The 26,609-nt window shown below is 26.3% G+C and overlaps 2 protein-coding genes across 5 annotated transcripts in view; both read left to right on the forward strand.

Moving 5' to 3' along the window:
- The first annotated feature begins 3,767 nt into the window (after positions 1 to 3,767).
- Positions 3,768 to 8,288, forward strand: LOC114127021 (mitochondrial ribonuclease P catalytic subunit). The gene is made up of 6 exons (XM_027991102.2): positions 3,768 to 4,536; positions 4,598 to 4,970; positions 5,047 to 5,290; positions 7,526 to 7,662; positions 7,744 to 7,936; positions 8,065 to 8,288. Exons 1-6 carry the CDS (start codon positions 4,038 to 4,040, stop codon positions 8,200 to 8,202), a joined length of 1,584 nt encoding a protein of 527 aa, XP_027846903.2. The 5' UTR covers positions 3,768 to 4,037; the 3' UTR covers positions 8,203 to 8,288.
- Positions 8,289 to 15,427: 7,139 nt separating this feature from the next.
- Positions 15,428 to 26,609, forward strand: part of LOC114127018 (afadin) — a 66,063-nt gene continuing 54,881 nt past the window's right edge. Inside the window, exon 1 of one of the 4 annotated variants that reach the window (XM_050202212.1) lies at positions 15,428 to 16,186. The gene's annotated coding sequence lies outside the window, so the exon portion shown is untranslated. The remainder of the gene's footprint in view (positions 16,187 to 26,609) is intronic. The other 3 variants (XM_050202211.1, XM_027991094.2, XM_027991095.2) reach the window with 3 other exon arrangements.

Raw genomic sequence — 26,609 nt, forward strand, 5'->3', positions numbered from 1 at the left:
GGAAAAAATAATTTTTGTAGCAAATGAACATAATATTATTTGCCCACGCCAAGATACCCCTATGGGTACCTAGGTACTAGAAATGAAAACGGTTAAATGAGAAAAAAAGTACGATTTCACAAGTTAAATTCATTTATTTCATAAATCGTATATTACCTAGGTAATCAAATATACTTAGTACATTCTTATGTACATTAAACATTTTAAAATTATTTGTAACAAATTTGGCTGTTATAGCTATGTAAAATACAATACAAAACAAATATTAATTGTTAGAACAAAAAAAAATGATATTGTATAATAGCATAATATTTTTTAACTACTTATTATTTTAGATGTATCTATTTGTTTATTTTACTACCTATATATAACAAGTTCAACGAACATTTGCGAACATTTGCGTTGTTTGTATGTCTATTTGCATGCATTTTTAAAAACATTTTAAATAATGATTTATTTTATTTAATGGTTGCCATTGACTACCAAAAATAATTTAGTTGACTATTTGCTGGATAGATGGCGCCTCTGTAATTTCATCACCACCTCGTCATATTTCTCTAACCCGATAACTTTCTCAAATTTTTCGTCCGTAAGAACCTTCTCCTGACATTACGACCCAAACAAAAAGAATGAGCGAAATCGGTCCAGGCGTTGTTGAGTTATGCGCTTACCAAATTTTGCGATTCATTTTTATATATAAGATTTTACTACCTATATATAACAAATTATAGGTTGTTAATAATATAATACTATCCACCGAGCTTCACTCAGAATCGTTTTTGTTAGCAATAGTATACCAACTGTTGCTCACAGATAAAAATAAAATAACCTTAATCCTTATGTATTCCACCTTCCCGACTTCTCCAGTTACTGTACTCAGGTTTTTATGAATTATACCTACAAAATAATTTGCAAATATTCATGATTTTGTTGAATATTTGTCAATATTTGAACTTCAAATACTAATAAAAAAAAATTGTGCCTGTATTGTATTCTTATAATTTTTAATCACTACAAGAATAACTTATGAAGACTTATCTGTGAGCAACAGTACACCATTGAAAGCCATCAAAAACGATTCTGAGTGAAGCTCGCCGGTGTTTTCTGGTAGAAAACGTGGTCAGTAATTATTTAATATTGTGAAATCGTACTTTTTCTCATTTAACTGTTTTTTATTTCAAGTACCGTTTCGAAAATTGAAAAATAATCTCTCTAAAGTACCAGCTCAAGAACATTACCTTTTAGAAAAGATGCTACACTTGATATTTTTGAGCAAGTTTAGGAGGAGAAAAAGTGTTTCTAGAATAAAAAAAGAAATAAATATCATTGTAAAACAATACATCATTGCTCGCTTCACATAGAATCTAAAACTATAACCGTAATAGAGTATTTGGTGTTACAATTAATATTTTGTTTTCAAGAAAATTTCAAGGAGTAAAATAGGCAACTACTTAAACAATTTCGAGAGGCAATTATAAGACATAATTCACCAGATTGAATCTGCGCCGGGACAAATCCCAACATTCCAAGTTACACATTTTGACAACATTTCTTGTGATCGCTTTCACAAGAAGTTATCGATTCGTATAATTAGTACGTATGTGTTGTGTATAAAACTATCAGATCTCATAAATAAAAAGTAAGAAAAAAAATACATTTATCTTCTTAGATAGGTATTAAATGAAACAAATTTGTATAAAAAAATTATTTTTCTATTATTATTATTTAATAAAAGGCTTTATTCATCAAATCCGATGTTACCAAACAAATTTTTCAGTTTGATTTTTATTTAGCATATGATTATAAAATTTATAATCCTTCTTCCACTGAAAACTATACTTTAACACTTTGAAGGTTCTTTTTTCCCCATTTGTCTCTTTTTATAGGTATCAGAATAATTATTATTACAAGCACAAAAATGGATTAATCATTATAAAAAAATATTTTCATCTTATTTTATGACTCACGATTCGTTTATCAGCTATGTAATGCCACGCAAGTAAAGAAAATAATATAACGTTGGTAAATTGTATTATAATGCCTTTAAAACTCAGTAATTTCATAAATCTCCATAATTGTATACACACACTAAAGCGTGTTTTTGTTATACTAAAAATTATGAAATTATGAAATTATTTGATATAAGTTTTAAATGAAATTACTGGGTTAGTAAATTTTGTTTACTAATAATGTAAAATTTTTAAAAACTACTACCCATGAAGCCGCCGTCTAAATTTATATAATTAATATAGGTACAATAATAATAAATAAAAGGCATATTAATGATTGGGCAATCACAATAACAATAAGGCCACTTTTTTCAATTACAATTTCAAATTTATTTAAAGTAAATTAAATTATTGTTTTTCCAGAAAATTAATAAATCTTGTTTTGGATGTTTTACTTACTATATTATTACTTTTAATAATATTACTGTTGTAGTAGCTACCTCGATTCCTCAGTATCTATTTCTATTTTTTTACAACATTTTTAAAGTTCGAGTATACGTAATGGTTTTCTTGAATTTCTGAAGTAGTAAAAAAACTTAAAAAAAAAACAATTTTTGTGGTTTCTACTTTCTACTGTTATTTTACTCCATGGGTGAGTTTACAACAAAATAGTATTTAAGACATTTAATTTCGCCGTGGAAGTAATGCGCTAGCGGTTCCCACAGCGTCGTCGATTCAAAACCATAAAAAAAAATAAAAGTATGCAAGACATTTAATTTAGTTTCTTTTTTATGTTAAATAATATCAATTGTATTGAGAACTAACAATTTTCTAAATATTTTCGTCTAGAGACATTTTATTATACCCTGATCTATTGTTAATGTCCAGTTGAATATATTATATCATAGGTATATCGTATATTAATTAATAAAAAAATATTTATGTATCATATTTATAATACCTAATAATTTTACCTTTTCAATTCTTTAAATTAAATTAAATAAGGAAAAATGTATTTTATTTTAAAATAAAAAAAAAGATCTTTATATTATATTTTGACCTATATTTGCTTTAAGAGTTTAGGAATACTTCATTTTTCTTAAGAAAGGCATAAATATTTAATCGAACTTTTATTTTTTTCCTACTATTATATCTCCAATCAGTCCTATTACAGATAATGTCATTCTTGTCAGTTGTTATATGCGTTTTAACTACTCAACACAATTATTATGTTAATAATTTTTCAAATGGCAAATATTGTGTTGTTTATTACAACTGACGAGATTGAAATTATTTAAATAACTCTTTATAATATAGTTTTTACTCCAGTCTAGGTTTTGTAGATTTCACGATTAATGGTATACCAATGGAGTATGGACTCATCACTCGTGGTTACGATTTAAGATATTTTTCTTCCTTTATTATCTTAAATCGTGCTCGTGGTAGACTTGTTAGCTTGTATACAATCTATCGGTCTCAGTGATGGTAGATAACTTGCAAAAGGCACCAATTGAACATATTATGATAACATATGGTTCAATGGAGGCACCACCAATCCTAAAAGGGAATAATCCTAATAGCGCTTATATTCGATATATAAAAATTATTAATTATTATATCTTTAAAAACTATATGAAAAATAGCTAAAACATTTAACCGTAACTATAATTTACGGAATTTAATTTAAAATCACGTACAAAATACAAATCCTAATATTATCAATTATTGTTATCCTTATCACTATTCACTTATCACTGTTATAAAATCAAAACCTTAGATAATGTGTATTATCTAAGATCAAAACACGTTTTTTTTAAAAATTCGTGTTACAAATTTACAATATCAATGATTAATTTGACTAAACTAGTAAATTTACTTATAACTACTAATTAGTTATTAGTAATAATTATCATAAAATTATTTACTTTATCATGTACCTAAATAATATTAATATTAAATATCTAATACAATTTTAATTTGAAATGTGACTATGTTAATGTCATATATCTAATACATACTAAATTATACATTTATACATTACATTTTATTAGTTATTTCATTATTTGTTTACAATTATTTTATTTTGCAATGTGTTCATTAATAAGGAAACATCTACCTTGGAATTTACTAAAGGTGGTAAGTCCAAGACAGACTCAAAGGTTACTGTCAGTTGTTACTCCAGATATAATTGAACCACGCAAAGTAAAAGGTAGATTTGCCAGTGAAGAACAAAAACGTATTATTGCAGAATTTGTTACCAAATCAAGTTCCACATTTATTGATTGGAATGAATTGAAATCGTCTGTTTTGTCCATTAATCGTGGGTATATAAATGAAAAAAATATTAATGGATGCATATTAGAGGCATGCTCACAACAAAAACGTTCGGACCTAGTCAAGTCATTTATGAAGTATGTGAAAGAATGTAGTAATGGTAAACCTAATTTAGCATTAGAGCTATTATATATTCGTTCATGGTACAAGTCACGAGAGGAATTGACAGATGATGACCAATATGAAATTCAGACAAGTTGTCAGTCTCTGTTTAAAAATAATCTACATTTAATGAACCCTGTTCTTCTTGAAGGTATGACAATATGCTAATGTCTATTTTTTTTTTTTATTAATTTTCTTAATTTGTTATATAGCTATAGTAATGGGACTTTGTTGTACACCTTTATGGCGTGATTCCTTGGAATTCATAAAAGCATCAAAAATTGAAAATGATATTACAGTAAATACATTAACTTGTATAATTTTAAGAGCATTTGAAGAATCAGAAATGGATTTGGGATGGACTTTAATACATAATCTTTTTAATCGACATAGGATACTACCATTAGAAATAGTTGCAGCATGGTTTAGTCTATGTGAAAAAAATGTAAATTGTAGCTATCGTAGAGTATTAGAATTTTTAAGAGATAATGAGTATATTATCAGAGAAGATTTAGCAGAACTAATTCGAAATAAAATTAAACAATCTGGCATTAAGGCTACTACTACTATGGTTTATCATCATAAGTAAATATTATTTACAACATACTTAGCTTTAAAGATAAAAAAATATATTTAATGAATAATGTATTTTCTTATCTAGTGGAAAATGTAAAAATTGTAATCAAGTATTAAAAAATGTGGATATCACAGATTCAGAGTTTAAGATGCTTCAAGAATGTTTTTTATCAAATGTAATGGTTGGAAAAAATATATTTAATAACTCTTCTCCTCAAGAGTTGAACGATTTTAAAGATTTCATTGAAATAACTGCACCATATGACGTGGTAGTCGATGGATTAAACTTGGCATATGCATATCGAGGAAAAGTTGGTAATCATTCTATAGTAAGTGTACTCGAGTATAATAGTATAGTATTGATTAGTATATTAATCAAACAAAAAAATGTATAATATAAATTTATATTTAAAATGTGTGCCAAAAGACATAAAAAATATTGTTCTTTAGTACTTTTTAGTTAACACACAGCCCTCAGTACCTTCACTAGAATTGATTTGCGTATAAGAACTTGAATAGTAAGAATTAGCATTCAAAAGTTATTATATAATTTTAGTAGCATATACTTGCAAATGGTGTATGGAGAATATAATATACTGGAATATACTTGTACAGACCCTTTTTTTTTTTTGGGCATTTAAACAAAGTCAACAAATAACGCTTTAATAATAAAAAACAAAGTCATATGTATGATTGATTTTCATAAATTTATTATATGAAAAAAAATATAAAATTATTATGTAATTTTTAATAAATCATTTTTATAAAATTAAAATTTTTAATTTTCAGCCTAACAATAATATGCTGAAAAACCTATTATTTTCTCATAAAAAGTATACTCCATTCAAGTTTTGAAGCGACATGGGCGACAACCAGTTTTTATCGGCAATAGACAGATCATATTGATAGCTAACAGGCAAAAGACTGTATCTATATCCGATAGTAATTGATTATAGCAATAGAAAATACATTGAATGGGGTCACTCTAGTGGTTCTAGTTACAACTATCATTATATTATTTGAATTTTACTAGTAAACTTATCCGCCATTTTTGACAATTTAATTAGCAGGTATATAAAAAAATTAGACGTATGCACTAGTACGAATGTATTAGCTTTCTTCAAAATAATATGAATGGACGTATACATAGTCGTATCTTAAGTTTAACTATTGAAAATAATATAAAATAAGAAAAAAATTGTTTTTTAACTCTCCTGAAAAATAGTGTTAGGGGTGGATATGGTTGTTTGCCTGTTAGCCGACAATACATAACTTTCCCCTACATAATTAACCAAGAGTTAATAAATTATATAGAATGATGCCTTGCATGCAAGTCTAAATCTGAGTCGTTTCTAAAGGTGAAAGGAGTATAGTAACAATAATAAATATTTTTAAGGCATTGGTAAGACTATTTATATTTTTGGGTAGCACATTTTATTGTCCAAATACTCTGCAACCAGAGTTGTATCCTTTCATGCTTATACCAACTATTATATTATGTTTGTTAACTTATTTTTTAAATTTATTTATCGAAAAGTGAGGTACCTAGACATTTTTTATCTGCTAGTAATGTCACTGTTTTCTTAAAATACTAATATTTAAAAATGGGTAACATTTAAAACTGAATAAATAACAATATGTCAATTAATAAGTATTTTTGTATTGAATAATTTTTAATAAAAAGAATATTATGTCTAATGAATATAAATATTTCATATTAATTTAAAATAGTATAAACAATATTTTGCTTTTCTTGTATTAAAAATAATTTTTATTCATATAACTTTGAAGTGTTTAGATTTTCGACAAAAAAAAAACTAATAATTCTTTGACAATTAGGTGGGCTAGGTATAATAATGGATAATAAAATATGTTATTTCAAATAAATAGATTTTGATAGCTAAAAGAAAAATTATTGATTTTGTTTTAAAATATTCTTAAAATGTATTATTAAGTTATAATAAGTATTATTTTAGTAATATATTATATATTAAGTAGTATTTGTATTATCATATGTCACTAAAGTACAGTGGTGGGCATTAAATTGTTAAAAAGTTTTTTTTAATTTATATGGTTATAACCTATAACTAATATGAAATTATGATAGACAATATACAAGTTTTTACTATTCTAATTAATTTTAAAAAGCATTGACATTTTTATAGATAGTTACAAAAAAAAATTGCATTACAATGAATTGAGGTTTATTTAGATAAATGTGATCTAATTTTGTGTTTGGTAACATAACTTTTCTTTTTATAAGTATCAAGCATTTTTAATCAATTATTATAATTTTTTAAAACAGTTTAAAAAAATATAGATTAAAAAATTGGATATTATAAAAATTTCAGTTGTACAAAAAATATGTGTTTGGTTTCTCTTTTAGATATATGGGATTAAACTTAAAATTTTGATATAAATTTTTGTTGAAAAAATAGTATTTAAATAATAAAATTATTGTTATTTAGAAATACTTGAGATGATACAAGGCTTTTGAGACAAACTATATTTGTAGTTGATTTAGTAATTATTATTAATTAGGTATTGTAAAAATTTTGTTATAGACCAAGGTTATTATGAAGAATTTTATTGCAAAGAAATTAAAAGTGTTATTAATTGGCAGAAAACATCTAGTTAAGATGCTGGGAAAAGAATTTGATTTTATAAAAAAAAATGCTCATATATTTTTTACTAATGATCTGTAAGAAAATAATTTTGTTATACAAATTAATCTTAATCAAATAAAAATGTTTATTTATTATATTTTATTTATTTTGCTTAGATCTAAAGATGATCCATTTGTTTTATATGCTGCAATGTATAGTGGTATTAATACACAAATTCTTACCAGAGATCTTATGCGTAGTCATAAATTTTTGTTAGAAGATGTTCACATGAAAAGCATATTTCAAAAATGGTTACAAATACATCGATTAGGATTAAAAATACGTCCAGGTGATGAAGTTATGATTAAAGTAAGAACATATACTATGACATAATTATTTTTGTGTAAACTCTTATAATACATACCAAATATATTAAATTTAATTGTTTGAAGATGGAAGTAATAAAATGTTAAACTAAATTTAATTTAATTTCTTAGGAGCCTATAAAGCATTTACAAGCAACTCAAGAATCTGAAAATGGCATATGGCACATGCCTTACCAGGAAATCAAAGAACGTGGTTCCTGGTCTAAACCTGATTCATCACCTGATAAATGGATGTGTATACAAATTTAGACTGAACTATATTATATTTAAATTGTGTTTTTTTTTTTGTATAATATACCGTTATAATTGAAAAAAATATATACATTTTAAGTTAACTACTGTTGATTTTTAAAAATTACCTATTTTTACAAATATTTATAGATATTTATTATTTAGTACTTAGTATTTTTTCTAAGCTTAGCATGTATAGTTGAAAATAAAGGATTAATAGAATAGCTCATTTTAAAACTCAATCTTATAGATTTAACAATATTTTTAAATGTATAAAACTTTTTAATAATTTAGGCCAGTGTTTCCCAAAGAGTGTGCCGTGAAATTTGAACTTTTTTTATAAAAACGCATAATATAATATTTATCCCAAGTGTACCATGACTTATAATAACTAATAATAATGTGCTGCGATGGAAAAAAGTTTGGGAACTGGCAGCTACTGATTTAGACTATTAAACTTATACCATGATATTGTTTTTAATGAAAGATTAAAATATTATTGATAATTGAAACATTTAATTTTTATTGATAATCTTTTATTTATTTTTTCAAATAATATTTAAAAATAATAAACTGTCAATTATGTAAATAGTAATAAATGATTATGATAAAGTAATTATTGATATGAAGATTTCTATAGTAAAAATAATTTAACATAGTTAAAATTTAATAAAATATCAGTGTAAAAGTGAATTGAATAATTTTAAAAATAAGTTAAACATCATATTAAGACATAACAAACATTGACTACTAGAAATCTTATTGTGTGTTATAATTGAAAATTGATTGAACCTAAAAAATTAAAGTTATTTTTAATAGATATTAATAATGTGTATATGATTCATTACTAAAAATAATAACTTTATAATCATTATGTAAGTAATTACTTATTTTTTAAGTTATAAAATTATATTCATTAAGTATTAGATTTCAAACATTATTTTTGAATAGGTATAAAATATGGTCAATCACTTCGCGACTCCCCTATCTATATTAAGTACAAATTTGAACAATAAAAATATATCATTAACCATTTAATCCAACGAAGTATAGGTACCATTTTGAATATCAATTTATAAATACCAGTGTATTACCTAATTTAAACTTGTTACAGGTATAAGTATTTTTTTTATTCAATAAACAATTTTAAATAAAAAGGTTTATTTTGTAAATTGGAATTTTATTATTTTTGACTTACTTGATCGCGACCCCCAGGCTGAGAAACTCTGATATAGTACAATCTGTTTCAAACAAAAAGTTATCTTAATTCTTGGTGTCACAATTAATTTTTTAAAAGGCAATTAATTTGTGTCAGGTATTTAATTTTAATTTTAATAATAATGTTATAATTTCTTTTTTAAGTAGGTATGTGTTAATACAGGCCAGATTAAGATTTCTGCCGCCCATAGGCTAAAATAAATTTACCACCTAATTTACATAGGTAAAATTTGCTATTTCGTTTCGAATGTTAAAATTTGCCGCCCTAGGCTTTAGCCTAAACAGCCTTAACGGTAAAATACGGCCCTGTATTAATATGTATGCAGTATGCACATTTAGTGTGTATGAACTTAAAAAGACACATGCTAGAAAATATAAGTAAAAAATGTAGAATAAGAATTTACAAAAACCAGATTATTGCAATTTGCAATAGTGATTAATAATGGTCAATAAAATTAATTAATTTTCAATCTATAATTTGTGTTGTTTATAGGTGCTAATATTAAATTATTAAAGAAAGTAGCAGTTTACATATTTGACATTTAGTAGAGTCAAATTAATTCCGTGTTTTGCACACAATATGTGCTTAATTGCTTACTAAATTGATAAATAACTACCTAGTTAGGTTAGTACCTACAGATTGAATATACAAGGATATAGTGTAAAAACACTGCAATCATTTAAAAATATACGTAGGTATAGGTCATAATTTAGTGTCATTGCCTGTTTTATTTTATATTTTTATTTATATACTTTTCTCCCTTTAATTTATAAGAAATAAAATTATTTTTAAGTTTTTAACCATGATTCATAGATCCGCAATTGTTTGGTACTCTGAACAATACAATATTTATAATTTACATCCACGTTTTTCCATCTTTATTATTTTTTTATTTTGATTCAAAAAACATCGGTTATATTGATTAAATACGACTAAATATCGTTGAGACGATTTTAGCCCTCCCTACAATTGGGTTAATTATGATATAATTATAGAATGACGTTACTATAATGTTACTATGTTACTGTGTTAGCGTTACAAATTATAACATATATTTAAACATTTGTTTTTTTATATATTATATTACATAGGTACATATTTTTGGCAACAACAACCGAGTGATTAGCTGATACAATTATAAAATTGTTTACAGTTAAATTTGTGTACAAATGTGTACATGTCACATTATCAGCTGACAGAGTTCTGTTTCATTAATAAAGTGTTTGTTCATTGCTTTTGTTGTAGATGCGGGCACGCAGCCAACATGCCAACATCTATTCTGGGTGTAAATCATATTAGTAATTCGTACTATAATAATAGTCTAATGTATACTGTACATTCAATTTTGTATTATTTGGTGTTAATGTTTTATTCTTACAAAGTTACAAATCAAAATATAACACCTGTCCTATTTTCACCGAATATGCTGCAGACAACAACATAAGTCATCTCACTCTTCTCGGTCTATACGGCAACTGGCAAGATTTCTTGTACCTACCTGTTGTTTGTATTTTAGTATATTATTTAGTTATATTTTGTGATCGTGGTAGTATGGTACCATTTGTATCTATAATACAAGCATATAATTATTATTTATTCTATAGACGTATATAGTATATTATCAGCGTTTTAATATAGGATTTTTATTTGATTATTTCTGTTTATACACGATACGTAGGTAAAAAATTATTCCATTTTCAATTTTTTGGGTGGTTTTTGACATCAAATTAGATCTAGTTCATACGTCTGAGAAAAAAATTACCAGTATTTTTTAAAAATAATTGAAAAAAAAACAAAATACAAAGGAAAAATGGAGATTTTTACGTAAAATTTGTTGTGAAAATTATTTTACTAATAGAAAGCCACATTATTTGTGTGTAATAGGATATAATATATTAACTCGAAAAATATAAAGAGTTTTTAGCGGTAGTCGGATTTTCACAGTAAGTTGGAAAAAAAACGGTCGAATTAGGTATAACGTTTATTACGTTTGTCTTAAGCTTAACGATGAAAGATATATGTTGAGTTTTAAAGAAAAGTTGTTGAGTTTGATAATACCTACAATTTACAGAAAAGACAGCGACAGCAATACAGCACATGTCTAACTTTTATATTCAAGTCACAAAAAATAGTTTTTTATAATAAAAAAATGATTTAAATCGTTAGTAATACATAAAACGACTAAAAAACATTTGCTTAAATTAAAAATCTATATTGTAAATTATAATTTAATAGGCTATAGGTATTTATTTCAACATTTCTCCGAGACATCAAAAAGCAATCAGTAGTATAAAAACTGATAAAAACAAATATTTATACGTTAAACAAAAAACTATACACGGGCGAAGCCCAGATATTTAATTTGTCAAGGACAACGCTGTGCGGGATCTGCTAGGTTAGGTATTCGTTTTTTGATAGAAGTTTATATTATTATTATTTATTTGTTATTGTTCAAGTTATAATTTTCAAAATATTTTGATTTTTTTAAGCTAACTATAGATAATTGAATGTTTTTGGTTTTTATTCTGTTTTTTTATTTTAAATGTCGATAAAAAATTATTCACTTGATCAAAATTCTTGAACATATAATACAAGATCCCATTTAACTTGTTTTTATACCTGTATAAAAATATTAAAAATATAAAACCACATATTTTTGTATGCATTTGAAGTTAGAATTTTTAAGAAAATATTAAAAATTGTAAAAATTGAAAACTAATAAAATAAACTAACTTCATAAGAACTTCAATTTTAAAAATACAACATTACTCATAAATAATTTGTACTGAAAAAATTATATCAGCCTATCGTAAAACTAAATGTAAAATAAATTAATTAAATTAGTTAAATTGGTACCTATACAAAAAAAAATATATCAAGAATGAAGAAATACGAGTATACTTGGTTATATAATAGACTAATTTATATAGGCTGATTAACCTCTGGATAAGCCGATTCTACTTAAAATCGTTTTTCTTATACAATAATATTTCATTGAATTTAATTTTAACACACACATAATAGTGAACCATTCCCATTTGACATCTAATGTATACATTTTATTTAATATTTTACAACTTACTTATTATATTTAATTATTAAATTATATACGCCCATATGGGGTAAGATGGTTATTTTATTAAAAAATGTGTTAAATTTGGGAAAAATTAGGTAAAAAATTGAATAATTAATAATTAAAACTGTAGGTACTCCAAGTATATTATAGTCGTACTGATATACAGTTATATAATTCAACATACATATTATAAAATATAAATTATAATCATAATGGAAAAATAAAAAAATGATAACATTTAAAACAAATATTAAAACAAATTTTCTTCCCTCTTTATTCAGACTTATCACTAATAATTCGAATGCAGTTGGGGAAGTAAAATGTTGTTTATCTTAATGTTAAATTCGTAGAAAACAACATAAAAAGTATGTCGTACTCGCATTATACGTCACGTCGTCTTTATCTTACACATACTACACGCAACTACGCAAGATATAGCTAGATATCAAATATATTTATATATATTATATATGTACTGGATTCTTACTACGGAGTAAAATGATTTAAATGGTTAATATTAAAACAAATGTATATGTATTATCAAATTATTAGGTATATAGGAGAATTTAAAGTGTTCGAATAGTATTTTTTTCAATATATTTTAATTGGTTTAATGAGTTAAAAGTAGGGGAAGACACGACAGTCCAAATATTGAAAAGTACAATCTATCGATTGTGAATACATAAAAAAGAACGAAATATCGACAAATTAAAATAAATATTAACAAATTCAAATGTATTGTGGCTAATTTTAGGTGTTGAAATTAATTGTCATTAATAGTTAAAATAATTTAAAATTTAAATATAAAATTTAAAAATATTTATAAAAACATAGTTGATTTTTTTGTACAATTAAAATTATTACTATTAAAGTTATAACTTATTATTATTACCTAATTGTTATTTTATTTTATTACTACACATTAAGAAATTATTTAATAAAAAACATGTATTTTTTGGTATCAGAAAAAAAATTCTAAATTTTCAATTTTTCTTTTTTAACAAAAAATAAAATAAACTATTTTATAGTTGTATATATATATAATGAACACAACATTTTCTGTAAAAATTAAATAAATCTCTTGTAATACTAATAGTGATTTAAATTATAAATTACTTTATATCAATATAAAAAAAATATAGGTACCTAAGTGATAAAGGCTGTCAGACAATCTACGCTTAAAATCTTTTTTCGTGTACATTTAAATAAATCATTGAATTCAAATTTGCCACTCGGCACCTATTGTACAGCAGAGCAGTACCCACTTGCCTATCTTCTTTATATTTTTAATAATTTATACTTTTTAAGTATACAAAATAACAGAGTAGGGCAGTATGCCAACCATAGGACAAAGATGTTTTATGTCTTTATGGTAAGTCTGTGTGCTGCCATTGACCTATATATTGGTTATATTACATAGGTTAGGTACTTTGCACAGTTAGCATACACAAAATTGTAAGTGTTAATTTATACTGTGTATAAATTATTTTCAAAACAAAATAATGTTGTGAATAAAGAATTAATTTTGTTACAATACGTCAAATCTACATTATCAAATGAAGAGTAATAATAGCCAATAGGTACTATTTTTATTCTTACGTATTAGTGTAAATAGTTTTTTATAGATAAATACTCACAACTTACAAGCTATGTACTGTGAAATCTCATGCATTTTAACACATACATAGAGAAATTGAAAATCAGTTTAAGTTAAAACCGTACCTATAATAGGTAGCCGTATCGGTATTCAACCAGTTTTAACCTTATTGTCAAGTTAGTACTTAGTAGGAAAAAACAATACCTAAATTAATACAGAAAAGTTTCTCTTACTTACAGTTTTTTTATAATACGGATAATTTATACACCCGACTATAGGAGTGTATTACTCATATTGTTATTTTTTATGTCGGTACATATTGTGTAGGTATACCTAGTATTTATATATTTCTAGTAATAAAAACTATGTCTTCTGTATGATATGATTAAATCAATAATAATAACAGTCTAGTATGTTTCTAAGGTAATAATATTAAACCTTAAACACATATTATGTATATTATTATAGTCAATGTACAAGTCGCATATAATATACTCATATATATAAAAGGTGTATTATATACTTTACCAATCATAGTTCATCCAGCTTATGACGACTGTGCTGATTGGTATAGTAATAGTACATTAGTACCTACATCAAATACACACACAATATATTATTATAGATATAATTCTATAACTCATAGACCGTATTAGTAAAATAGTTAAAATAGTGTGTGGTACCTACTACCAGTACTACCTACCTATATAGTATTTCGAACTTTTTTTTTTGGTTTTATCGCGAATAAAATTTCAAAATAAACTTTTTTCTTACGACGATCCGTTCGGATTGATATATTATTATTATATAGAGAGAGGTATGTACATACATATAATATTATGTAGGTATTATGTCCGTAGTCCGTTAATATATGTTATATATTATATTATACGCTACGCAATTTGTGTATTATAATTACGGTGAGTATCGAGTGTCAGAGCATGTGTGTGGCGCGGGGAGGTTGATAGGATTTGAGGAAGGTTGTTGTGAACGGGGGGAGGGGGGGAAGTGTTAAGAAAAAAGAAATGAATAATATTAAAATATTATATGTATACATAAATAATATTATTATCTAGCGGCGAAGACGAATATAAGAAGCCGCTCGCCGTCGGCAAACTAACAGCAGCAGCCAGCAGGTCTCTTTTGTGTCTATATACCTACATAATATTATATTATAATTTTATTTGTATACATATATATATATTATATATTTAACATTATACCTATACGGGTGCACATACACACTTATATATATATATATATTATTATAATATCACAGTGTAACACCAGCGTAAGAGTACGCGTATACAGTGTGTATTACAAGTTACACGGCAATCCCCACCCGGTCACCGTGCCTGGCCGCAACGCCGCGCCACCATCGCAAATCTGGTTTCACCTGGCGCGCGCATGCGCCCGACGGCCGGTTTTATCGTTACGGGTACCGCCGTCGACTGGTGCGTGACGTTCCGTACGTGTGACCGCCGTTGTACCGTATTTTTATTATTATTTTTTTCTTCGTCTCCGCCGCCGCCGCCGCCGTTCCCCTCCGTTTGTAATTTCGTTCGAAATCCACTGTCGCCGCCCGTGTGCGTGTCGCGTCGTATTGAAATTGAAGCAGTAGAGTCGTATACGCAGTGCGCGTCTGCCGTGTTATTAACGATAATCCGTGTGTTTGGTTCGTCCGTGCGTATTTTCCGAGCGTTGTAAAATATTATAATATATATCGTGTGGTTCGCGCGAAACACGACGAATACGTTAAAATCGGCCGCTGTCCCGGCGATGTGCGGTTAAACGACAGTGTCCGCGACCGTATCGCCCGTCCGTCGCGAGTGTGTGCAACATATTGTTATTGGTTATCACTGTCAACGGCGAAGTAATAATATAAACCCGACAGTTCCGATCCGGTGTCTCGCGAGTGACCGTGTTTTCTGTTTCTGTGTCGGTGACGCTGTTTACTTTCCTCCGGATCATGGCCCCGGGGGCCGCACTACCCGTCGTGTTGTCGTAGCCGCGGGCGTGCAAGTGTGCGATCGAGATGATGACCGTCGACCGAAATCCTGCCTCTACCGCCTGCAAACGCTGTTGATCGTCAGACGTCCTGCGATAAAAAGTGAGTACCTCTACACACACCTTACCCACATACTTGTGATAACCTGTCATCGTACGCATATTTCTGTTCCCCCACTCCGTGTTTACTATGCCCTTATTTGTCTCCGAAAAAGAAACCATCAACACTGTACGAAAAAAGGCGGTTAGGTTTCGCGCATTTGAATTGTCGGCGGCGGCGGCGGCGGTCTCCGTGTTGTGTGTATGCTACCTGCGCGCCGCCGCCGCCGCCGAGTTCACGTATAGATTGCGTGCAAAGATGGCTGCCGGACGGTGACCAGGTAACCTCTATTACTTTTTCTCCTTTATTTTTCGTCCGTATCTGCTGGCCGATCACGATCGACCACTGTTTGCGCGATTCCCAATCTGTACGATAATTTTTAGCACATATTATTATGACATGTGCGGATACTCGACTCTTCGGTCTGTGAACAGTCTTGTCCTGCGCAAACATTCCCAAGGCCTCGCTTGTTGGAGGACTTCATAGTTTCCACCGATAGGTGCGTTTTTTGGAGGGGGCAGAGATAAGAAACACGATATCGGGAACGATACATAATAATATTATACCTACCTATAGTATATTATTATTATTTATAATTTTATGTCGAAACGTAGTATCTATTTATCGTTAATTTATCATTATTATTATTGTTTTCATTTTTTCCGCACTTCATTCCATAGTGCGAAATAGTCGTGCCATCGATCAACGCGGAAAATAAAATATATAATATTATGGACAACAGCCAATACGTGCACGGTACGTCGTCTTGTCGTCGTCCTCCGGTGTCATATTTCATAAAATAATGTCGATGATAATTAAATATTAATGAATTGATGTAGTAATATCGTGACAATGTGTTCGGTTTTTGTTCTTTTACTTAATTTTTGAAATGGTAATAAATCTGACACGGGGGAGACACACTGATGATGATTAAACCATTATTTTAGGTATAATTTATTGTATGCGAATACAAATACAAATATAAATACATATATTATATATATATATATATATATATATATATGCACTTGTGGTTTTATCATCAGTTCAATGTTTTAGTGCAGTAAGAGCACAGCTTTTCTCGGGAAACATAAAATTGTTTCCCAGTCATACATAACATGTTAGCAGTGCCAGCGTATTCGTTTGCATTAAATATCTATATGGGTAGTTATTGTCGTAAAGGTAGAGTTGTTTTGTGGCGGGTATATCGGACGTGTCAACAAAAGGTTCCTATTTTCGTCTGTGTATAATAAATATTAACAAGAATGTACAATTGATAACAATAAAAATATAATGTAATACCAGAATCGCGACAAAACAGTGTTATAATGATTGATTTGATGTTCAAATCATCATATTAATAATATTATGTTATAAATATTAGGTATAATAAATTATATCAAATTTTACACGGAACATTTTAAAACCATTAAATTGACATTGTCGTTCGATTTCCGTATCGTGCCAATTTATTGTTCTCACACCTGATTTTTATATTAATATACATTAACCATATATCACGGTTCGATAAACTACATTTTATTTGCCGATAAATAAAAACTATTTCATTATCTACATACCTATATTTAGAAATAATGTAACGTTTTGATGTTAGAAAAAAAACAAAACATTCAGAACAAATAGTAGCTACATTTTTTAGTGATGGAATTTACTATATAGGTACTGCATGTATGAAATAAATAACATACTTATAATTTAAATCAGAATTTAAATAATGTGATAAAATATGATTTGTTTTTACATTTAATGAAACTTAAAACGTAAGCTTGACATTATTTTACATTGGACTACATTTAAATCTTATAGGTACGCTATTATTAATACGTCTAGAATTTATGTACTTGAGTAATCGATTATGTTTTGCACTTTTTTGTACTTGCTATGTCGATAAATATTTATAATATACCTATTATGTACCTATGTGTAATTAAATCAATTACTAGTATTATTTTATATTTTATTATTTTTAAGACTTCTTAAAATGTTTCTATTTATTACATTATGCTACTATAAGTTTAATAATACACATACGTTATTAATAATTTGAGAAATGGCGTGTTAAATATAATGTCAAATGATATATTAGATTAAAATATACCTACTTAAAATAATAATTAATAATATACAATAATGTACTTAGTGTCTCAGTATAATATAACATAAAATTTGTTCGTATAAGTGTTACTCGTTATTGTAATCGTTATCAGTGTCATCCAACAGGTTCGATATAAGTATGTCTAATTTGATTTGTAGACTCGGTGTATTCATTTGTTGTTAATTAAGAAATAATAAAGCTGTATAGCTTTGCACAAGTGTTTTTGTTGATTTTCTAAAAAAGTTTTTCGTCGTGAAAAACATCGATGTACTTTATAGAATCATCTTTCTGAACATATTTTTTTTATTCCATTCTATACGAGATTTTATAGCTTGATTTTCTACACAAATTCGCTGAAAATTATTGTATCTTTTAATTGTAACATTTTTTGTTTCATAATTGCTTGGATCATTATTTAGTTTCCATTTTTAACAAGGTGGTAATATTTAAAGACGTTGATTGGAATTTTTGTATTTAGTGATGATGATGGTTGTGCAGTCGAGTTGTCGGCCAACAATGCCAGTTGAGTGTTAGGAGTTTTACTAATATCGTAATAGTACCTATATTAAAGGAGGTTGGTCAAAATATAACCGATTCATGAGAAACTAGCTTCGCTTTTATCGAGGGTTTTATAGAATAATTTCATTCTTTTTTTTGTTCTTATTCTGATCTATAACATTCGATTTGATATAAAATATTGAATTGTTTTGAATAAATAATTCAAAAGATCTCAGTTTGAGTTACAGTATATAATATATATAATATATTATGGTTTATTATTTTTGCTTTTCAATATTTTTGTGTTAAGTACGCGTTCTACATTTTAGTGATCAAATAAGGCCCAGGATCGGCAACCTTTTTGGTGTCAGGGGCTAAAAATTAAAAAGAAAAATTTCACGGGCCATACACTTTATTTTATTTACAATTTATCAACTAACATAAATACATAATGTGGTATTTCATATTTTTATACTAATTATAAAAATTGTAATCGCGGGTCGCATAAAATCGCTTCATGGGCCACATGCGTCCCGTGGGCCGCGGGTTGCCGACCCCTGATAATAAGCAATATAAAAAATGCAATTGTATAATGTATAGCAATCAATGTATTATGCGTTAAAATGTGCCAACAATTTTTCCTTCGCATATTACAAGCTTAACTAATATTATGTTATCTAATTAATAAATAATTTCAGGAAAAGTGTGCAGTAAGAATGTAAGATTCCCTTTTTAAAGATTTGCTGAAAATCATAATGTATGTTATAAATGTATTTTCTAATGATAGACTTAATTATTTATAACTAATAGTTATTTATTAATTAATTTCTATGATAAATCATTTTTTTTTATTCTCATTTAACTAAAAGAAAATCAATTTTGTTGATATCTTACTGATAACATTTAAATATTTGATATAATAATCAGGTAAATCAACAGTTGTTGTCGAGGTTTTTCATTGTGTTCTTTCATACTAGGTATATTTAATTAGTTTATTAAGTTATACTATTATTATATTTTTGATTCAACGGTTAGTTTATTCAGTTTTAAATATGTAATCAATGATGATGTTCCTATTTGTCATTCTAAAGTACATTCTTCAAGAGTTCGTTTTATTTTCGTTAATGTTAACTTATCAAATATATAGTATATCAATAAAAATAAAAAGTAAACCTATGGTATAGTTTTCCCCTGTTCTTTCAATATAGATTTTGAGTGATTTCTGTTTACCATTATATATTAATAGCAAATATGTTTAGTTTTAAAATCCAGTTAATTTCCAGTGCCAGATATCATGTGTATTACAAGAGTGTTAGAGAAACAGATGGGTATATAAATATTGCGCGTGGAATGCACTCGAGTGTGTGGTAGGTGATAGTTTATTGGGGCACATTCTTTTCGGTGTAATAATTATTACTCTGTACGTAATAAAGTGTTGTTCGTTTATTCTCTGCCTGTTTCATAATTCTATTGCACTATTTAATGATACTTCATTGATATAAAACTGCAATACAGGATGTTTAAAATATGTAGGTAAATAATAAATATGTAATATTTTGTAGATTTGTAGATGTTCATTTTAATTATAAAATAATAAAATAATCTCGTTCGTAATTAACATTTTTGGTGTGAGATTTTAAATTTTAATATTATTGATAATCATATTTTCATTGTATATATTATAATATATGGTATGCGTGTGTGTATATAAGTAATTAGCTGTTTAAATGTTATAGGTCATAATCTCTTAATTCATAGGTCGTGTACATTATCATAATTGGTATGAATTATATCTATCCAAATACCTAGTGTAAACAAATATAATCCTACCATAATATTTTAATAGTATATTTACTCTGAAATTTGAATAATTAATTCAGTGATTTTTAGTAGTCATGGTTATTTATAGATTATTTATTTTTAAAATAATATAAATCCTCGTTTAAATCCTATTTGAACTAAGAAAATAAATAAGCTTATAATATAAATAATATAATAGGTACTACCGATAATACTTATCAACTATCACTTATCATACAATAACAGCTAAAAAATACATTTTTAAATGATATGTTTAATCGAGCTTCCGTAAAAAAAAAAAATTACAGATATTTTAAGGTATTCTATGTATAATATTATGTATATATTATTTATAATAATTACTAAACTTGCATTTTGTTTTTTAATTTGGAAATCGAACATTTATTCCCTTGGTGATTTTGGGAATTGTATAATATTAATAATAATCATGTTCTATTTTAGTTAACTTTTTATCCTGACTATGACTTAGATACGTAATTATTAAAATTAATTATAAAATATTATAATGCCTAACCGTATGATATTTTTATTAAGAAAACTTAATGAATCATTAAATCAATAACTAATTTAAACTAATTCCTATGTATATAACGGAAATAATTTTAATTTTTAGTTAAAGCTATATATTAATAAGCTTAGGGGTTTAGCTTACGTATAACTTGGGGAAGTTACGTTTTCATCTGTTTTAGTTATAATGAAAATTGAATTATTTTATTAGGTAGGTACACCCGACAATATTTTTAAATCAAAAATCGCATATTATGTATTCTGACCGTCGTTTTTCATTGGATATGCTTGAATGTTTTAGGTAGCTTTTTATTAATAATATCTAGAATTTTAACAGTAAATAACGGTTGAGTAAATCTGGATTTTGGTAGTGATTAAATTTTGAATATATTTATAAACTAATATATTTGTACACAAAAATAAAAATAATTTTTATTTTGTGTAATTTTTGTTGGTTTAATAAATAGTATTTATTAAATCAACAAAAATTAAATAGTAAAAACTAAACATATTATAGTCAGTTGTATTCGTCAAGAATGTATAACACTTAAAAAAGGCAAGCCATAGATTAAAAGAGATTAGTAATTAACCTTAATACAAGTATTTAAATGGCTTCGTAGTAAGGTATATATTATTGAATTGTTTATTGACTTTTCATAAATTTTTACGCATTTGCACTAAAGATGCCATTTGAATGTTTTATAATGGTTTTTACTTTTTATTATTATTGTTATCTGTAGCGTTTGAACGGAAACCAAGTTTTATAATTGCAGGAAATCACGAAAGTTCATTGTATACTTGTACTGAGAACACATGTATATTATAGTCATTCCTCTGTGTTTAGATTTATTTATTTGTTTATTTTTTGTCCCACTTCCAAGTAGGTTATAACTACTGAGTACTGGGTGATGTGGATAAAACCGGCAAAACCGCCCATCCTCAGTTTAACAGGAAATGACTAGGCTCGTCCCTGTCTACTGTTATTATTTTTCGTAAATCTCCTAAATTATTTGTTTACAAGGTTAGCTAATAAAATGTACTACACCGTGACCGAGTTACATTTTATTCGCTAAATTTGTTCTTATATTATTATTTTAAAAGTATAATGTATCTATTACAAAACTTTAAATTTCAAAATCTTACCGGATTACTTTATTTTAACTGAATAAAATTTTATAATCAAATAATATTAGGTACGAATATATTTTTATAAAATGTATTTTTTTTTTTAAATTTGGTTTCGATGTATCATCTAACAGCATGCAATAAAATATAATATTAAAAACAGTTTTCAGTTTTCAGTTATATTTAAGTTTTATAATTGGTGTTAGATTTTAGTATTTGAATATTGAATGTATCTTGTTAAAATTATCTAAAACTACTCATAAATATTATTATTTAAGTAGGTTTATTTTATGAATTCGTATTAAAATTAAAATAATATTATAAAATGAGGTTACGGTAAAGAATGATAAGGAAAATATTCGTTAACTACTTTATTTATGACAAGAAACAAGTACAATAAATTCACTCGTTTCAAGCTATTAAAAATAGTTATAATACTATACAGGTAAATATTATATAGTGTTTTTTAGAAAAAAATATAATCATAATTATTTAGTATATTTATTTTTTCATTTTATCAATTATTTATAAGATAATAAATAATTATAATATTATTATATATTTATAAGTATACAAATTAATAGTTGTATTTAATAATTAACTTTTAAGTTGTGTGATTATAGTATAAAATGTGTAGTCATAATAGATAATCGTATAATCTACTTAGGTACCTACCTACTTAATCTGAGTATCCTACAGCTGAGAAAAATGTCAAAAAACCTTGATATCGTTTTGGTAAAAGTATTAAGGTAGCAGTTGTGCTAGTTTATAAAAAGTACATTGATAGATTAATGCCGTTTTACAACCTTGAAAACAACAGTTTGATACTATATTACTTTGTATTTTTGTGTTGTCTGTCGAATAATAATAAATATCTACGATTTATAAAATAAAATGGTATGTTATTGCTTTGAAAGTTGGTTAAAAAGTTAAATTATTTTGCAATTTAAATTTAAAGAAATTTTAATTATTTTATCAATAGAAAAATTATTTTTTATGTACCAGGCGTGGTATGAAAAAAAAAATCAAAATCAAAATTGCTGCGATTTTACCTCAAGAGATCAATTAATAATAGCATATTATAACAATAAACATGATATCACGGTGTTGGGTTGTGTTTTATACCATTATTATTACTGCAGTATTACTATAAGTACTGCTGTTATATTTCTTTTCGTTTTTTATACGACAACCGTTTCGGAGATGCGGAGTTTATTTATTATTTAATTTCGTGGGTGTGTTCTTCAACATACAATTGTGACGTGTTGCCTTGCATAGTGAGTCCGGCGGCACGCTGTGCTACGTGTATGTAAATAATTGTAATCGTCACGAGCTGCTCGCTGAACTGCCAGCGATCGACTGCTAGTCGCGTCGCTACTGGTTTTACAATAATATTATGTATTTCTATGATATTCATCCTCATTGTGCCACTTGCTTCATATGAAAATATATTATACTGCGTTATATTATACGATCGTCACAAAACAAAACATTTAAAATCTTGTTTTGATTTATATACTTAATATATTGTAAAAATATTTGTTTCGGATAACTTGGCTCCGCGAAATTGGTCTTGTGAATACACCATCCCCGCATGTCTAAAAGTTAAAACAAACGACGCGTTACAATAATATAATGGCTGCACTGTTGACTTACGTTAACGACGCACTCCGGTGCCTGAGAACAATGTGTTCATGTGAATCGTCAAAATCGCAATTAATTCGTTCTCGTTGTATTGAGTTTTACTTCAGGACCGGTAAGTTTTATATTATAACTAGGGTGCGGATTTTTATGTCATAAAAGTCAAAATATGTAAATATTTATGTTCTTAATTTTGGCAATATATGTATTAAAAAACGTGAAATATTAAAAAAAAAAAAAAATTACAAATTTTTAAAAAAAATCGGTATTTTACATTAATTTAATTAATTTAATTCATCTAATCATCTTCATTGTTGTATTTTTTTAAATAATTAGATACAACATACATTTGGAGATTATAGTTACTTTACAAATTGTAATCTTTGGCTAACAACTTTATCAGTTATTTCTTATTTATAACAACTCCGTATATCAATAGAAGCAGATAAATCAACATTTCCAAATTCCAGTATAGGTACCTAATAATTTTAATACAAATAAAAATTGTATACCTAGGTATGAAAAAGCGAAATATTTATAAAATATATAATATAAAAAAGTCACATTTTATTCAGGGTGTAATGAAATGTGCTTATTTTAAATCAGAATTGAGAAATTTGTATTCAATAAAATTATGTATTTACATACAAATTTGTGCCCTAATTATAACGTACAATTATGAGGTATAAAGTTTAAATATAAATAAAATACTCGGAAGATACTTGCCTAAACTAGTATAAAGATTACAATCATTTTAATAATTGTTGGAGAATTAGTAGAATTTTAGGGTTCAATTAAAAAAAAAAAATATATTCAAACAAGCAAATTAATAACTATCATAATTACATTCTTTTATTCTTTAATAAAAGTTTTAAGTATTTTTGTGTGTTAAACAATTAATTCATAAAAGCTTATCAAATACTAATTATTATTAAAATTAATTATAAAAATGTAAATCAAAATAGTTTTTTATTTTAAAGTTGATATCCGACCTAAGGTTTTGTTAAGTTATTGGTTAAAAAAAAAAAATACAAAAATTAGCTACTTCTTTAAACATTGTAAACATAACATAGGTACATTCAATAAAAAAATAATATTTGTGTTTTTTTTTTTAGTAGTTGAGGAATATTGTACATTTTCTTATTATTAACCTTGTAAGACCCCTAATCACCGCTTATGATAATATTTTAATATTATGTAAGTAGGTATAGCGATTGTTATAATAATAATAATAATAATATTATGTAGGATCTGGATACATGATGAGTCTTCGTAGTCCGGTCTCCACGGTAGACCAGACACACCGCGCGGTGTCGGTGTTCCGTAACATATTTTCATTCGTAAATTTATATACGCGATGATACGCTAGTGTTATTATTTTTTTCATTCCCTTCCCGTCTTAACAAGGAACAACATAGTGTTACAGTATTAGTATAATATTGTTATATTTTGTTGATATAGTACGGTATTCAATTCGGTGTGTCGGAAACTTCGCATATAATAACGGTAATGGGTTATTGCTGATTATTATACATATATGCGTATATTATTATGTATTGCTACTATACGCTTGTCCGGTCTTCGACGCTCTATATATTTCGTATATATTATAATAAAATTGTTCTGCGCGATAACAGCTGTTAGCTCCGGACGATCGTGATAGGATATAATATATATTATATTAAGGGTATCATGCGTGAACATAAAAATTATAATATTATAATTTCTAAGAACAATACTTTGAGTACCATTTAATACAAGTATTAGTACATTTTTATAAAATGTACATATGTTACATATAAAAATACATACAAAAATTATATACCTATAATAATTGTCCTTTATAAAATGGTTTAATGTTTCGTTTATATCTGTATAAATATGAGTTTAAATTAATACTTATATTATAATAATTATGTACACAACGAGGTACACAACTATTTGACGTGTGCATTGTTATTAACATGTATTTAGCTGTTAATAATATTAAACGTATATTTTATTCTATTTTATTGAGTATCATTGTCCATTAATAATTATATTTATTATTTTACAGGAAGTATATTTATCAGAATAGTGTAATAAAATATTCACCGATACTTGCATAGTTGATATTTTATTAGAATGTGGGCGTGATATTATCGTGTTAATATCTGCAAATTATTTTATTTTTAATTACCAATAGTTTTTATTTAGTATGTTCTCAATATATCATACATGTATAATAATATGATAATTAATATTTTGCAATATAAATTGGTATCCAAGTTTTGTGAATTGATTTGGCCTTATTTATCAATTATGGCTAGAACTTACACGTTGACATCAGCATTTATTAATGTGTTGAAAATTCTTGTTGATCATTCAAATTCAAAGATTTTTTAAAAGGCAGTATACAACTGTGTTTTATTGATAAAATATAACAATATTTTGTCGTAAAAGTAGATTATGTTAGAACACGAAGAAAACGTTGGTGTTAAATTTGAATAGTTTTTGAAATTAAACTTTATTTATTTTAATATTATATTATGCGTTATTGCCACAAATATTTTGTTGTTAATCGTCACGTATTTATGTCTCTACCAAGTTATGACTATAATATATTTTACTTTTCGTTTGTATATTCATGTTTATTAAATTGATTTTGGAGTTAATATATTTTTATATACTTTTATTATTTACTTGAATACTTTTTTTTTAAAAATTTGTAGGTTTATT

Source organism: Aphis gossypii, chromosome 2, assembly GCF_020184175.1.
Source record: "Aphis gossypii isolate Hap1 chromosome 2, ASM2018417v2, whole genome shotgun sequence".
Taxonomy (NCBI): domain Eukaryota; kingdom Metazoa; phylum Arthropoda; class Insecta; order Hemiptera; family Aphididae; genus Aphis; species Aphis gossypii.

Coding starts and splice junctions, on each gene's coding strand:
- LOC114127021 (XM_027991102.2), top strand. CDS start 4,038: ATGTGTTCATTAATAAGGAAACATCTACCTTGGAATTTACTAAAGGTG. Junction 4,971..5,046: donor ACTATGGTTTATCATCATAA/GTAAATATTATT, acceptor TTTCTTATCTAG/TGGAAAATGTAAAAATTGTA. Junction 7,937..8,064: donor GTGATGAAGTTATGATTAAA/GTAAGAACATAT, acceptor TTAATTTCTTAG/GAGCCTATAAAGCATTTACA.